General features: G+C 44.2%; 1 protein-coding gene across 7 annotated transcripts in view; it reads left to right on the forward strand.

Annotated features, from left to right (window-relative positions):
* Positions 1-17,559, forward strand: part of RIN2 (Ras and Rab interactor 2) — a 213,502-nt gene that overhangs the window by 117,467 nt on the left and 78,476 nt on the right. Inside the window, exon 1 of one of the 7 annotated variants that reach the window (XM_055344982.1) lies at positions 2,507-2,746. The exons of 4 other annotated variants lie outside the window; for them this stretch is intronic. Coding sequence is in view for 2 of the 3 variants with exons in the window: in XM_055344962.1 (XP_055200937.1) it covers positions 11,717-11,824 (108 nt within the window). In the remaining variant the exon portion in view is untranslated. Of the gene's footprint in view, positions 1-2,506; positions 2,747-4,406; positions 4,549-11,701; positions 11,825-17,559 lie in introns of those variants that run through there. 2 more of the 7 variants (XM_055344963.1, XM_055344962.1) reach the window with 2 other exon arrangements.

The following is a 17,559-nucleotide window of genomic DNA, read 5'->3' on the forward strand; positions in this document are numbered from 1 at the left end:
GGGAGATACAGATGCTGACATTATCTTTCAGGCCAGTGTCAGAGTAAAGGAAAGAAAGTGAAGAATGTTTGGTTAAAACATGAAGTCTTGATCTGATGTCTTGGGAGGAAGCAGTCTACCTCCATGGCAGCTGCCTGTCTTTCTTGTCAATTTGATTTGGAGGTTTGCATCATCTGCGCAGGGCCAGATGTCAGGTGGAGCCTTCTTTGAGATGTATATTCAAGGTGTAAGTTCCTGAAGTCTGGCTGCCATCTGAGTAGTGAGGAGGACCTGGTTTAATTCCTTCCAAGGAGATTCAAGGGCAGTCTCTATTTTTACTGATTTCAAATCAGAAAAGTAGGAGTAAATTGGAAGCATTAGTCTGGAGAGTTGTAACCAGATTTTCAAGGAAACTAAAAGAATTCAGGATCCAGTCCAAATTGTTTTGCTGGACTATTTTAAAAGTTTATCTTGGGGATCCCTGGGTGGCGCAGCGGTTTGGCGCCTGCCTTTGGCCCAGGGCGCGATCCTGGAGACCCGGGATCGAATCCCACATCGGGCTCCTGGTGCATGGAGCCTGCTTCTCCCTCTGCCTATGTCTCTGCCTCTCTCTCTCTCTCTGTGACTATCATAAATAAATAAATAAATAAAAATTAAAAAAAAAAGTTTATCTTATTTACATCTATTCAGTTTACTTGTTCTTCACAATTATGTTTAGATTACCCACAAAAAGCTTTATAAAAGATTAGACAAAGTCTTTATTTCAAGTTATTTTTTGCTGACAACTCTTAAAAATAACATGAATTTATTTGATTAGGAAACCTAGGTAGGCTAAAAGCTGTATGTCTAATTTACTGAAAATTATCCTAGACCACATGAACTTGAAAAACATTAGTATTAGTTCCTATTATATTTCAGAGATTTAGAAATGCTTTATTCATAAGTGTTTCTTTTTAAGTCAAATAGAGCCATTTGCAAAGTAATTTTAATGCCATTCAGAGGTAGAAAATATCACGTATGTACAGTAGACACACACAAGCATATAGAGGCCTATGGCTATTGTTCTTAAATTTTTAGACATGAAAAGGGTATGATCATAAAAACTCCGTAGCTTATTAAAAAAAAAAAAAAACAAACAAAAAACAAAATAAAACAAAAAACAGTTGGATCCAAACTGTTTCCTGGTCAGGGGAATAAGCTAAGTTTACCTGATCAGAAGGCTAACAATATTTGTGGAGAAAACAGGGGTTTTCACTCATCTAAATTTTAAATGACCTTTCCCTCTTTTGTTTCACTTCCGATAAGAATTACTTCACTGAGGCTTAGCTTTTAATGTGTTCATTTCAAAGTCAGGGAGCAAATGCAGGTTCCCCCAAGAAGGAGCTTGGTTTCCTGAGGCTAATAATCTACAGACCTTTTGAGATAGAGGGGAGGTTTTGGAATTGGCAAAAGGAACAGGTGAACTTTGAATGGCCTCCAAAGCTGCATTTCTAGTTTTGTAAAGATGAGAAAGAGGACGGTTGCTTTTGATTCCTCAGAGAACTGGGGTGCGGCTTGGATGTTAAGGACTGCCATCAATCCCATCAATCCATGTAAGAATGTATTATTGTCTTGGCTTTGGTTTTAGTTTTCCTTTGGCTGTGAAGGGGAAAACCTAGCAGTTCTCAGGAAAGCTCTGAGTCTCACTGAGCTTGGGAGGAGTTCACCGAGGGCCCTCCTTCAAAGGTAGATACGGGAGTGTTTATCACGGCATGACCTTGCTGGACTTTTGTTTATGATCCTATAGAAGCAATTCAGACAGAGGATCACTAGGATGAGTATTCAAATAAAGGAGGATATTAGGTCAGTCTTTTGTACATAGTTCTTTGTATCAGGTACCTCTTGTGCCTTTTTAATTGATCAACTTTCAACGAGGCTACTTTGGAAATTTTGAAGCTTTCTCTTTAAGTGCACCTCTTAAATGACCTTGTCTAACCGGAATGTTTCCCATCTTGGCCATCGCAATTCTAGGTTGTGACTCCCTTGAGGGCTGGCAGCAGTTTGGTAGGGCCCTGGCCGCAAAGGAGGCTTAATCCACATTTCTGTGCAGTCAACTCTAGCCTCAGATGCGGTGCCACTCACGTTTCCGTGCAGCCGTATTTTGGGGTTCCTAACCCGACGTCACCTAACCGGTTCTTCAGGACACACAACAAGCTTAGTAGGATCCTGCCGTTTTTGTAGATCTTTATCGCTGGCAGGGCCACAGTTCTTAGATATAAAATAAGCAGGTGCGCCGGAAGGTGGTATACTTAGCTCTTTGGATTTAAAGGATTTCACTTAACCATATTTTATTCGCCCAGGGCCTTCTCCTGGGCCCAGGTCACGCCCAGCCGGTGACCACCGCCAATTCTCAGGGCGGCGGGGGCTGGGGCTTCCGGTCGCCAGACCTGGGAGCGGCGAGCCGGAAGTAGGGGCGTGGCTCGGCGCAGCCAATCAGATCGAAAGGCCCTCAGCAAGGGGCGGGACTTAACCGGCCTCGGAAGCCTGGAGACAGACCTTGGGCTCGCACGGAGGTCGCGGGGCAACCACCTGTGTTTGTCACTGTCCCGGACGCCACAGGGGGTTCCCCTCGGGTCCCATCGCTGCCACCGAATCTGTGAGGGGACAGAAATTCAACTGAGTAATCTAAAAGATCAAATTGGCTGTATGGAACCATTCATGAAACAGGTGGCACCCCCTCTGGCCGATCCAAAGGAGCCCCGTGGAGCTGCAGCCAAGGGTTTTCAAGGTAGAGGGTGCGAAAAAGAAGTTATTAGCAAAGAATCCGTTGCTTTAGGCAAGCGTGCCCCCAGCTTGCCCTCCTTAGGGGAACACAAGGGGTCTGTCGGCAGATTTCCCAGTACGGCCCGGAAAAGACTTGCCTGTTGACTGGCTGAGGGATACATCCCGCCAGGGGCTGGGGGTGGGGGTCAGGAGGCAGGTGAGGAATCAAGTCTCCATTATATGGGGCCCTTAACGTAAGTGACTCCGTTTAGGACCTGTGGTTTTCTTTTTTAATACCATACATATCAGGAAATGGTTGGTACTTGAAATATGGTTCCTGGCCGGGCAGCGCTGGCGTGGCCCAGAGTTGGAGAGCAAGGCAGTCTCGGCTTCTGCAGTGTTCTCAAGGTGCGGTGTCGGCTTCCGGCTTCAGCTGGGCCTGGAAACTTCTTCGAAATGCAGATTGTTGGATTCCACCCCAGACCTAGTGAATCAGACACTGGGGGTGGCGTCCAGCCGTCTGTGTTTTAACAAGCCCGCCAGGGGATTTGAGTTTGAGAGCTGCTATACTCTATATTTGAATGAGTAGACAGGACAGTACAAAAAGCATGGAAATGTCTGCATTCTAGAGCTGATTTCATGTTGCTGTCTGGAAAAAGGAGTGTATCACCTTCCCAGCTGGGCTGTGAGCATCCATCAATGCAGACATAGTGTTTTCATGATGACAGTCACACCCCCGTGGTAGGTGTTAGTGTCATTGCCACTGTCTGATACAGGTTCTGGCATTGGGTTTTTTTTGCCTGCTTCCCCACGACACCTCCACATATATTTGCTCCCTCAAAAGCAGCTGCACACAGACACACTAGTGAAGAAGACCCACAGAGGCGGGATGACACAGCCATGAAGAGCTCTGTAACAGACACAGTCGCCCCAACAGGCCCCCCCCACACTGGCTGTGGCCCATTTACCTGTAGGTTCTCAAACTTTCTCTGGGCTCAGATTCACAGATGTGGGCTCCTCCCTCCTCAGCGAAAGCCTGGGGAGAATGAACTCAAACTGTGTCGTTGGTATGCACTACCATTTGCCAGAGGAAGAGAAGAACTAGCAGAAGCAACATGACTTTTACTAAAGGCCCAGCTTTTCAGGGAAGTCAGCTGGTTTTGTTGTTGTTGTTGTTGTTGTTGTTATTTATTTATTTATTCATGAGAGACACAGAGAGACTGGCAGAGAGAGAAGCAGGCTCCATGCAGGGAGCCCAATGCGGGACTTGATCCTGGGACCCCCAGATCACACCCTGAGCCAAAGGCAGACGCTCAACCACTGAGCCACCCAGGTGCCCCGGGAGCCGACTGTTTTGATGCCACTCCATGGGTGCAGCCCAGCCTTCCTCTTTATTCAGTGGCTTTTTAAACATTATGTTTCTTTTCAGAGATGGCATTCCAGGCATTATTCTAGGCACTTTATACCCATTCACTTACTTAATCCTCTCGCTACCATATGCCCATTCTACAGATGAGGAAACTGAGGCATGGACAGGTTATGATACCTGCCTAGGGTCACGCAGTTTGTGGATTCTGTAGTGGTTCCGTGGTGATGGCACTTCAACTGGGAAGGAATTTCAGAGATGGGACCTAGCACCCTTGGGGCTTTAAAGTGCTGACTCTGTGAAATGAGAAATGGGCCCCTCCCCCCTCCCCACTTTTCAGATCATGGTCCCTGTAGTGGATGCTTATTCGTTGAGATGTGAACCCGACTCTGCTTTCCATGCTGCGCACCCACAGCTGTCCCTTTCGGAGAGCCGCCTCTCAGAGTTTCCTGCCTTGTACAGTGAGCATCGTTCTTCTCAGAGACCACCCTGAATACATCCTTCACCTGAATTGGGTTTTGTAACTTGCTGCAGCCAGGGAGAAGACACCAGAAGAAGCATGGGGGTAGGAAGGGAAGTCTCAGTAAGAGGGACTTGGGAGGGGTTTGTTATAGGATTTGGGTTTGTGCTGGCTAATTCTAAGGAACGAAGGGTTGCAGAGGTGGAAAGAAAAATCCAGGATACCTAGCTGAATCTGAATTTCAGATTTAGCATATATAGAGGCAATGCATTCTATGCAATACTGGGAACATGCTTATACTAAAAAAAATGATCCATTGCTTATCTAAAATTGAAATTTGAGCACTCTGTACTTTATCTGGCAACCCTGAATGAGGATTTGAGTGTTATCAGGAAGCTAGGACAATTTGGTTGATTGAGTAGCTTAATAATTTTTATCTAGAAGGCAGGAGGAATGAAGGAAGCCAGAGGTAGCTGCGGTGAAGCAGCCAGCACTCAGTGTCAGAAGAGGGGGCCATTTAGTCATTTTTGTGGTTTGGGCATCCTGTGTTCTGTCTTGTTTCAGACCTGGTGGCTAGTGGCCGTGTTAAATCCATGTGTTGACATTCTGTGTGCATTATTAATGTTCACTTGGAAACAAGCCAGAGGCATTGCTTACTTTTGCATTCAACTTCCAGATTCTGTGGTTGTTTCAGAATGTCCCCCGATGCTAATGTCTCAAAGATGCAGCTCACTTGAGGTCTGCTCCAGGACAGCCAGTTCAGTTTAAGCCACTGGTTCTCTGAAAGTATTTTTTATTGTTACACCATGGGTGGAGGTGGGACTGGCTGGCTCCCTACAATGCACGGGCTGCCCCCCACAATAAAGAACTATCTGGCCCGAAATTTCCATCATGCTGAGGCCAAGAAATCCTGGTCTTCCATGTATATTAGGAAATAACTCATTTCTGAGGTCTCTCTGACTATCTCTGGGGTGTGCCTTCTGAAACTAAAGGAAACGAAAGCAAGAAAAGTGTGCATGTGTATTTAGCACCCACTATCCTGAATTGGCATCCTGTGGGACTAGCTTGGTGCCTGGCCTTTCTTTAATAGTAGGTGTTCAATAAATATGCTGAATGCATGAAAAATGTGTCATGTGTATATGTGTGTATTATATATACATTATTCATTTATTCAGCACCCACAGTGGCAGGGCTGGTCCTGGGTACTGAGTATGCAGAGATGGGGGAAACATAACAGAGAAACCTGAGCTTGAAGGATGGGGAGGAGAGGCAGGGCTGCCTGTGCGGATGCTTGGGGAGGACTGGCATGCTGGCTGGACGAGGAGTTGGCAGTTAGTGCAGTTGGACACTATGAAGGGTTTTGAGGAAGGGCAGCCCTGATGGCTCAGCGGTTTAGCACTGCCTTCAGCCCAGGGCCTGATCCTGGAGACCCGGGATTGAGTCCCATGTCAGGCTCCGTGCATAGAGCCTGCTTCTCCCTCTGCCTGTGTCTCTGCCTCTCTCTCTCTCTGTCTCTGTCTCTCTCTCTCTCTCTCTCTGTCTCTGTCTGTGTGTGTGTGTATGTCTCATGAATAAATGGGTGAAATCTTTAAAAAAAGAAAAAAAAAGAAAGCTCACTTGGGATTAGTGCCCTGTCTGTATTCCATTAACCAAGAAAACAGAAGTGCAGCCCAGATCTTGCCTGGGGTCCCTCAAAGGACCCCAAGCCACCTCCCACTCAGCCTACTTGCAGCTGGCTTCCTGGTGGTACCCTGCACCTTGTCCATGTACCCAGGAGCTCCCTTCCCTCCTCACTCTTTCAACACTCATCCCTGAGTCTCCTGTCTCCTGATCCCCTCTGGTTTTCTTTGCCTCAATTCCACCTTCTCATCTTTATTGTGCACAGTGTCTTGGTCTCTCTGGAGTCTTGAGCTTTATTTTCTCCTTTTCAATACCTTAGTTCGAAACCACACAGCAAACATGAGGCTGGAGCTGACACCTCTGGTTTTCTTTGCCTCAATTCCACCTTCTCATCTTTATTGTGCACAGTGTCTTGGTCTCTCTGGAGTCTTGAGCTTTATTTTCTCCTTTTCAATACCTTAGTTCGAAACCACACAGCAAACATGAGGCTGGAGCTGACACCTCACTTTTAGAAGGCGGGAAAGGAAGAGAGACTGTAAACTCTTACTTATTTGTTTTTAGGCCTGCCCCATACTTTTGAAATAACCCCTCTACCTGAAAGATGTGGTGGGAACTGGAGAGGAACAGCAGAGGGAAGGTGACAATTGGGACAAAGTCAGCAAACTGTGACCCAGCAAACACCTGTTTTGATCATTGGGACACAGCCACACCTATCCCTTATGTATTGTCTACTGCTGCTTCTGTTCACAGCTGCGGAACTGGGTTCCTATAGAGACTATTGCCTGTGAGTCCTAAAATATTTTTTCTCTGACTCTCTATAGAAAAAGTCTGCTGACCGCTCACTTGGGAGATAATTGCATTTTTGCCACCCAATTCTCAAAGTCAGTCTTGGGGATGGGTAGCCATGTCTTCACTAACAAATGAACAGATGCATGCACTGCCCATAAGAGCTTGGTTTCTGAGGGCTGGGCCCATTCTCTTTTTTGAATCACACTGCCTGCCTTATATGGGTTGTCAGAAACAGCTAGAATAAATACACCGGAGATTTCAACCTCCAATACATACAGGGGCCAGGTGGATTATGTAAACCAGTAAAGCCAACCCAGGCGAAAGTTGATAAATGGCAACAACAATTTGGCTGTTAGTACTAGGAACACTAGGGAATGGTGGGGACTGCAGCAAACCGAAGAGTAGATGTCCCACATCAAGAGGGTGACATCACCAGGATAGCACAGTGTTTCTAATTTTCAAGAAGCTAAAAGCCTTTGAACTTTTAAACTTGGGTTTTTGTGTAGATCTCCTGATTTTTGCATGAAATACACTTTATGTTTAAACGTTGGAAGCATTTTAACCATAAAGGATAGGACAGGCCCATGTGAGCAAGTTGGACAAAGCATAGCTGAGTATGTCTGGAGGTCACCAGGGACCTCTGATACCTGACATACACATTGGACTGACCAGCAGAGCTTCCTCACAGCTCTAGATAAGGCAGCAGAGGGTTTTCCTGGGCACTCACCAGGAAGAGTTCCGTATCAGCCATCAGCTCTGACTTCCGTTCAAGCCTTCAGCTGGACACTCAGAGCAGCCTCAGACTCCATTTATCTGCAGAGGGAAGGAAGTGCCCACGAGTCAAAGAGGATACAGAAGTCAGGAAGGCTGAGCTCCTAGAGGAGGAAGATGGGTTCTAGGAGAGCCCCAGGGTCTGAGAGGAAGCTACTAAGTTCATCCTGGGTACAGCCAATACAGGCTTTCCAGGGGTGCACATGTCAACCTTTTCCAATGTAATGAAGCCCAGTTTTACTTTTAGTACATCAAAAATGGGTATCCCCTCGATACAAATCAAAATTACAATAGTAATAACCTCACACCTGTCAGAATGGCTAAAATCAAAAACACAAGAAACAACAGGTGTTGGCAAGAATGTGGAGAAAAAAGAACCCTCTTGCACTGCTGGTAGGAACGCAAACCGCTGCAGCCACTCTGGAAAACAGTATGGAGGATCCTTAAAAAGTTAAACACTACTATTTATACAAAGAATACAGATGCTAATCCAAAGGGATACACGCACCCCTATGTTTGTGGCAGCATTACTTACAATAGTCAAAATATGACAGCAGCCCAAGTGTCCACTGATCAATGAATGAATAAAGAAGATGTGGTGTATATATACAATGGAATACTATTCAGCTGCAAAAAAGTGTAAGACAAATACGATATGATTTCACTCATACGTGGAACTTAAGAAACAAAACAGATGAGCAAGTGGGAAAAAAAAGAGAAAGAGACAAACCGAGAAACAGACTCTTGGGGCACCTGGCTGACTCAGTCAGTAGAGCATGCCACTCTTGATCTTGGAGTCATCAGTTTGAGTACCACACTCGGTGTACAGCTTATATAGAAAAGAAAGAAAGAGAAAAAGAAAAGAGACTCTTAATTATAGAGAACAAACTGATGGTTACCAGAGGGGAGAAGTGTGGGGGGGATGAGTTAAATAGTTGATGGGGATTAAACAGTGCTCTTTTCATGATGAGCATCAAGTGATTAAAATAAGAACTTTAAAAAAAAATGGGAGAGGTACTGTGGAAAGGTCATGGGTTTGCAAATCTGAGAATCCTGGCTACCAGTACCAGCTGTTTGCCAAGAGAAAACTCTCAGAGCCTCAGTTTCCTCTGCAAAATGGGACTAAAAGTCCCTGCCTGTTACACCAGGACTATGTGAAGATTAGATGATATGATGTATAGTATAGTACCTGCTACAGAGAAGGCCACTCTTTAAGTGGTAGCCAACATTGGCTAAAGCTAGCAAAGTGTATCTCTTTACCTTTCCTGAGGTGTGTGAAATGGACTTGCTGAGACTTCCCCAAAGTTAGGACAGCTTCAGCTTCTCCACCATCACATCCATAGTGCTATCTTTTCAAGACCTGACAAGAGTCATCCAAGGATCATGTTAGGTTCTCTATGTAGGACCTCTAGAAAGACTTTGGACATCAAAACAATGGGGGAAAACATAACCCGCTAGAAACTAGAATAACGCTGTGGAATGAATTTCTCGTTCCCAGCATGCAAGTGAATGAGGTTTAGGAACAACTCAAGTAACCCAAAGACATCATTTATGACTAAGTACAAAGCTTTTCAGAGTCTAATCAAAAAGGCAGAAATTACTCCCAGGCAGAAGAGATGAATGTTCCACCTTCCCTTCTACTTGGAGAGATTGTAGTCATTTGTTGAGTACCTACTGCAGTTGACCCGTGGCTCGGGTTTGAAATATGCAGATCCATTTATACATGGAGTTTTTTCAATAAGTGTATTATAGTGCTGTAAATGTATTTGCTCTTCCTTATGATTTTCCTAATTACATTTTCTTTTCTCTAGCTCACCGTATTGTAAGAATACAGTATATAATACCAAATGTTCATTGACTATGTTAAGGCTTCCAGTGAACAGCAGGCTATTAATTAAGTTTTGGGGGAGTCCAAAATTATACTTGGATTTTCAACTGTGCAAGGGAGTCAGTGTGCCAACCTGTGTTATTCAAGGGTCAACTGTATTTGAAGGAGCCAGACTTGAGATGTGGGCAACAGAAAGAAATACACACAGGGATCACTGTGCTTGCTGCCATGTTTTTGCTAGGAATCTACCAGGGAACATAAAACAAATACACCTGTCACCAGAGCAGTCCATTTTATAATCTCCTCTGGGCTCCCTTCACTGTCTCCTCCACCCCAGACACTTACCCCACAGTCCTTTCCTGCCCTACCCCCAAGACCATATTAAATGCATTTACAGTTTCCCAAATACTGAAAAATTTTGATCCACCCCCCTTTATTTGTAATTCAAAATAGATTTTTATTTTTTCCCGAGAGACACAGAAGTTAACTCTGATGAAAGAATTAAATTTCTGATGAAATTTAAATTGTTTCCTTTCTGGAAACATGGTAGCCCGAGTGCTGGGTGAGGCCATCAAAGATGAGCATTTTTTTTAAGTTTATTTCTTTTTTTAAAAAATTTATTTCTTTATAATATCTACATCAATGTGGGGCTCAGATTCATAACCCTGAGGTCAAGAGGCCCATGCTCTATTGACTGAGCCAGCCAGGGGCCCCAAAGATGAGCATTTATGAGTATGTGTGTGCTTCCAGGTGTTGCGCGCTGCTGGCCTGGGCTGACTGTGGTTGGGGTTCTCATGCCCACGAATGTGCTGGGCAGCTTCCTTATGCTATTTCCCTTCTATCCTCCCACAAAGTTACTCCTGCCCCTTTCCCAGATGGCCCCATAGGTCCTATAGGTGGGGAGATCCTAAGCTGGCCTTCTTACCAGGCATGTGTGGTTCCAGGGCTCAGCAGGTAGCTCAGCAGGCCTGCCCGGTGGCCACTGCCCAGTTGGCTCCACTGGGGCCTCTGCTGGGTGTGGCTGGCAAGCACAGGGGCCATGGCTCAGCCAGGTGTCCAGGCTCAGCAGCCTTAGACAGGAAGAGGTTCAGTCTGCCTCAGCTAACTTCCTCTGACTTGTGTTCCAAAGGCACAGGGATGTAGATTTTTGAGGACAAGGAACATAGCTTACTGAGCTTTCCAAAGGACAGATTTCCCAACAATAAGAATGTGATAGTGAGCTTTGGAGATGTGCTAGCAGGAATTAGGGAAGTGGTTCCTGGCAGCTGGGTTTTCATTCTTGTGTACATCATTTTAATATTTTTCCCCCTTCAGGCTAGGTAGAGTAGAAGAAGGAGGTTATTGATATAATTTACAGAAGAGTTGTAAGAGTAGCACGAGCGATTCCTTGTATTATACTTTCATGTATGTATGTATAATTTCATGTATATATATATATGTGTACTATATAATTTCAAATATCCATAGAAGTTGCAAGAATAATACCAAGGACTCCTCTATACCCATTTTCCCAGTTCCAGATTCCCTAGTTGTTTATATTTTGTTCCATTTTCCTGATAACTCTCTTTCTCTCTTTATTCTTTCTTTCTTTTCTAAGTAGGCTCCTTGCCCAACGTGGGGCTTGATCTCACAAACCTGAGATCAAGAGTTGCATACTCTAGCGACTAAACCAGCCAGGCACCCTCTCTTTCTCTCTTTCTTACATATATACATGCACAAGCAATTGTATAAATATGTAACTAGTCCATAAATATATGTTTTGCCTCTCTATATGTGGTCATATATGTAATATATTTTCTGACCCATTTGAGAACTCAGTGGAGACATCACACCCATTTAAACCCTTCCATGTGTATTTCCTAGGAGCAAGGACATTCTCTTACATATTCACAGTAAATGTTCAAAACCAAGCAATTAAACATGGCTACAACACTGCTCTAGCCTACAGTCCATTATCAGTGTTTGGTGATTGCCCAGTTATGTCCTTATGGAATTTCTTTTGCTCTCATTCTGGATTTATCCCAGGTTCACATGTGCACTTAGGGGTCATGATTCTTGAATCTTCAAATGACATCATTTTATTCACTTTATTATTATATGTTTCACTTTTTGTTTCAGTGTGACATACATGTAGAGAGTGCTCACATCAGTATCCAGCTTGATGAATTCTCACAAAGTCAACCTGCCTGGTGCTGGTTCTAAATGGTGCTTTATGTATGATGTCAAAAACATCAATCCCTTGGTCATCAGAATAGACGATTCTCAGGAGGTGAGCCCAGTGCATGGATGTGCAGCCAACCATGGCCATGGGGCAGGTGACGTGGGCTGGCAGTGGCATTGATCAAAGGACCTGCAGGGCTCTCTCTTCAGCTCTTACTCCCTCACCCTGCAGATGTCTGTGGCCCCCTGCTCCCTTTTCAGAGTATCCACTTGTATTTTGGCGATTAAATTAAGCTGAACATTAAAAGCAGATTCTAGTGTTCCAGACTTCACTCTAGAAGTCTTCCTCCATCCCTTTCACTAACTGACCTAAACAAAAGTCTGGCCATAGACAACTTTCTCATCTGAACCAAAATGCACTGTTACAAACAGGACAGGAGCTGCAGACATTGCTCATAGACACAAAAGAGAGACACATGGGGTTCCACCCAGCTCTCCTACTCCAGGCCGATGCTTCTTTCTTTTTTTTTTTTTTTTTTTAAGATTTTTATTTATTTATGAAAGACACAGTGAGAGACAGAGGCAGAGACATAGGCTGAGGGAGAAGGAGCCTGATGTGGGACTCCATCCCGGATCCAGGGATCACGCTCTGGGCCAAAGGCAGATGCTCAACTACTAATCCACCCAGGTGTCCCCAGGCCTATGCTTCTGTGGATGGGCCAGGTCTTTCCCCTTGGGCATCTTAACTCCACTACCTGATCCCAGAAGGCCTGTCCAACATGAGAAAGAATCCCAGGATTCTTTGCTAGGATGATAGTTCCTAACCTATGTGTGTGAACAGCAAGCTTTTCTTGTCCATTCCTGAGTGTCTGGTGTCATCAGGAAACAGGAGATGTCAAGATGTGGAAGAGGCACGGCAGAGGGGGCTGCTTTTTGTGCCTCCCTCCCATCAAGAGGCACCACCTGAATGTGCCTGCACACAGTTAGCCCTTAGTCCATATCTATATGGGATCAGTGAAAACACTGTCAAGAGGGTTACTCTGCTTTACATTTCATGCCTCTCTTGGTCATTGCTTTAGGTGATTGTTACCTTCTTAGGGGAACCCGGGTTTAAAGAATGCTGCTGGGTTACTATAGATCATTTCCTCCAAAGATGGTTTCTACAGCATACATTTACAAAAACTCTGATACCCAGTTGTCTGACTTTTATAGATTCTGAGGCAAAACAAACACAACATAAAATATACAATTTTAACTATTTTCTTTTTTTTTAATTTTTATTTATTTATGATAGTCACACACAGAGAGAGAGAGAGAGAGAGAGAGGCAGAGACACAGGCAGAGGGAGAAGCAGGCTCCATGCACCGGGAGCCCGACGTGGGATTCGATCCCGGGTCTCCAGGATCGCGCCCTGGGCCAAAGGCAGGCGCTAAACCGCTGCGCCACCCAGGGATCCCCAATTTTAACTATTTTCAAGTGAACAGTTTGTGACATAGAACAGCTCACAGTGCTGCATTCACATTGTTGTGCCAATATGACTACCATTCAAATCCAGAACTTTTTCATCTTCGGGAGCTGAAACTCTGACCCTATTAAACACTAAGCCCTCCTCCCAGCTGCTGGAAGCACCATTCTGCCTTCTGTCTCCATGCATTGACTATTCCAGATATCTCATATGAGTGGAATCCTACACTATTTGTCTTTGTGTGTCTGGGTCATTTCATTCAGTGCAATTTTCCTCCAGTTGTAACAAGTGTCAGAGTTCCTTTCCTTTTTAAGGAACAAGCACATTCCGTTGTCTGTATATACCACATTTTGTTTATGCATTCATCCATCGATGTCCATTTCGGTTACTTCCCCCTTTTTAGCTCTTGCAAGTAATGCTGCTACGAACATGGGTCAGATTCTGTTTTTAAAGAACATGCTCTTAGTTCTCTTGCCCTGAATCAGAATATTAAAACTTTTCTAATTAGGGGCACACAACTGTCAAGGGGTGTGTGTGTGTGTGTGTGTGTGTGTGTGTGTGTGTGTGTGTGTGAAGGGTCCAGGCTAGGGCTGAAGTGAAACCCAAGTCTGTCTTGCAAAATGCAGCTCCCTGTGTTTGCTAGATAGGAGGAGCCAAGGTCTTTAGTAACAGTGCAACCTATTTAGTGATCCAAAGGGTCAGGTAGGTTATGTCGAGCAAATGCAAGTTGTTGGCATTACTAGCATCTGTGACCACTCACCAGGCATGTGTTCCTGTTCCTTATTTCTGTCTTACCTTCCCTATCACATTGTAAACCTTTTCCGGGACAAGGAAAATGTCTTATACTTCTTTACATGTCCATTTAGCCCAGTACCCTAAAAGGAGCAGGTCTCCAGTAAATGAGTTGACAGTGACTCACATTTTTACTTTACTTAAATCCAAGTTAGTTAATATATAATGTACTATAAGTTTCATGGGTAGAATTTAGTGGTTCATCATCTGCATATAACACTCAGTGCTCATTCCATCACGTGCCCTCCTAATGCCCATCCCCTAGTTACTCCATCCCACCACCCACCTACCCTCCAGCAACCTTCAGTTTATTTCCTAGAGTTAAGAGTCTTTTATGGTTTGCCTCCCTCTCTGTTCTCATCTTGTTTTATTTTTCCCTCCCTTCTCCTCTGTTCATCTGTTTTGTTTCTTAGATTCCACATGTGAGTGAGATCCTATGGTATTTGTCTTCTTCTGACTTATTTCACTTAGTATAATACCCTCTAATTCCATCCATGTCATTGGAAGATTTTTTTGATGGGTGGGAAATATTCCATTTTATGTGTATCCTACATTTTCTTTAACCATTCATCTATCGATGGACATCTGGGCTCTTTCCATACTTTGACTATTGTGGGCATGGCTGCTATAAGTATTGGGGTGCATGTGCCCTTTGAATCACTAAGTTTGTATCCTTTGGATGAATACCTAGTGGTGCATTTGCTGGATCATAGGACAGCTCTATTTTCAACTTTTTGAGGAACCTCCACACTGTTTTCCAGAGTGGCTGCACCAGTTTGCATTCCCACCAACAGTGTAAGAGGGTTCCCTTTCTCCGAATCTTCGTCATTATTTGTTGTTTCCTGAGTTGTTAATTTTAGGCATTCTAACCGGTGTGAGGTGGTATCTCATTGTGGTTTTGATTTGTATTTCCCTGAGGCCTAGTGATGTTCAGCATTTTTTCATGTGTCTGTTAGCTATTCGTATGTCTTCTTTGGAGAAGTGTCTCTTCATGGACAGTGACTCACTTTTCTAATTTACCTATCTACCCATGCTGTGCATTGACATCATCAGTGTCCCAGTGTGTACTTTCCCACCATCAGGAAGATTTATCTTTGCAAATTTGCACTGAACAGTTGCTGTTGTTTTATCTGTAGCTCAATTAAGTTAGTGGACTGAATTATTAATATAACAATTGCAAGAACTGATTTCACCAGTATATATTAGGCATCCCTTATGTGGCCAGTTGGACAAGATGCCGAATATGCTGACATCAAAAGCACTGGTTTTATCCTCTGGGCTCCCATTAGAACCTTGTTCCTTGTATGGGCTTTCAATCAGGCCTAGGAGTTTGTTAGAAATGTGGAATCCCAGGCCCTACCCCAGACCCAGGAGTCAGAACCTGCATTTTAATGAACTCCCCAGGTGATGGATGTGCACGTTCCACTTTGAGAAATACTGGTCTGGTGGATATTTTCTGTTAATTTTATTTGTAGTGGTGATAAGAGAGTTGCAAACCTCTTATGTGTGCGTGTATGTGTGTGTTAGAGGAGATGAGACCAGGTTAGCATTGAAACACTGTGTCCAAATCTGGTCACACAAACTAAACCAAAACAGCCTTGAAATCATCTGCACCCCCATATACCCATTATGTGGGAATACTAGGGAGAGGTAAAGGCCCTGAGGGCTGGTGAAAGCACCTGGATGTCTAACGTGGAAGAAATAGCCTAAGAGGTTGTGCTGTGAATTTATAGCAAAAAGAAAAGCATTGGTTGGGTTTTCCAGTAGCAGATTCAGAGACAGTATGTGAATACCAGTAGACTATTTTGGAGGTGATCACAGGGACTCAGGTAGAAGAGTGTGACAGAGAAGGGAAGGCAGCCTCTGGGGCTTGGTCTTGGAAAACTGTGTAGTATCAGTGTAGTCCCTCCAGGGGGAAGAGGCTGGGGTATTTATGAACCAGATGTCTCCCTGCTCTGAGTTCCTCTGGCCAGAGTATCCACAGGCCTTGAGGAGAGTCTTCTAGGTATTTGCAGAGGAAAGCCATCACAGGCTACAGGAGCAGTGGCCTCCCAGGGTTATGGGCAGGGCACTAATCATACCTGCTAGCATATCCTATCTGAAATCCTGAGTCCAGGCTGCCTCCACGGACCTATGCATCAAAGCTCCAGTTCCAGATGAGGAACAAACAGAACTTTGGCATTTTAACAAGTTTCAAAGCCTCAGTGATTCATTGCCTCAGAGTTATTAATCATCTTCACAAGACCAAAATGACCGACCTTCACATTTTTTAAAAGTCCAAATTCCCTTTTCATAATCCCTCCACCTTCTTCCTTCCCTAAACTAAATATATGTGCTCAGAGTACATTATCATACTCAATTTACAGAAAATAAGTTTTTAAGGTTCTATTTCAAAATTTTCACTTTAATGTTGCAAGTCACAAATTCATGCTTCCTCTTCAGTTCTTTCCCCTTTGAATCTTTACTCCATGCATTCCTAGTGGCTTTTTCGTGGTTTTGTTTTTATTGCAATTAAAACCAAGATTCTGCATACAGCAGTTATTGTCTCCAGAGGCCATGTCAGCATCCTGATAGGTCAGCATTTCTTTAAGAGTTTCTGCAGAACATTGCTTCACTGAAATAGTCATCAGCAAAGAGTAGTAGGGCAATAGGCCTGTGGAATCCTGCAGGCCCCGTTGTTTTCCTGGTGGCCCACTCTGCACAGCAGCATCTTAAAGGTTCCTAGGAGCCCACCATGACTTTGTTCAAGTGAATGTTTAACCTGATTTCATTGGATGCTTCCAGTGTTATGGGGGCAGTCACCCCATTTGGAAATCCCACCTGCTCACATCTTACACTGATGGCATTGGGCAAAAAACACTTGGGGAAGTGCTAATTTGAACATATCCCTGGACTCTCTTGGCATTTGACCTTGGTAAGCACTTGGAATGGGTTTAATAGCAACAGTGGGGCACCGGAAATTATAGCTCAGAGCTTACTCCCTTTTTTGTAACTAGAAAAAAAGAGAGAGAGAGAGAGAGAGAACACTTCCCTATATATAAACTGATGTTTTGGAATGAGGAGGGCCTTCTATTCTATATTGAGGTCAACCCTGGCAGGCAGCTGAGAGGATTCATCAAAAAAGTTTGAAACCACCTACACTGTGTAGGTGCGGTGCCACTCTTCTTGGTAAGGCCCTGGCCTCAGGAAATGAGGAATGTAATTCCGTACCTCAGCCATGGCCATTGGCAGGATATCTTATTTCCTTTGTTTTATTAAGGCCTACACCAACCAGCTGATGTATCACAGGCTCTAGGTTTGGCAAATCTAAGTACCTGTCAGCAGAGTAGTAGATCACAGGGCCCACATGCTCTCAAGAAAATTTGTCTAATTACTGTGCGGTTAACTCCAGGCTCTACATATGAATCCCACCCATTGAATAACTCTTTTACTTCTATTTTTCCCGAAATGAAGATAGCTATTTTTCCTAAGGGAAGAAAAATATGCTTATTGCAGAAAAACTGAAAAATATAAAGAAGGAAGAGAAGATTACCACCACTAATTGCTCCATCTGGAAATGAGCCCTGTGTTTATGTGCTAAGGCATCT

The sequence above is a fragment of the Nyctereutes procyonoides genome, unplaced genomic scaffold (genome assembly GCF_905146905.1).
Source record: "Nyctereutes procyonoides isolate TBG_1078 unplaced genomic scaffold, NYPRO_anot_genome, whole genome shotgun sequence".
Classification (NCBI taxonomy): Eukaryota; Metazoa; Chordata; class Mammalia; order Carnivora; family Canidae; genus Nyctereutes; species Nyctereutes procyonoides.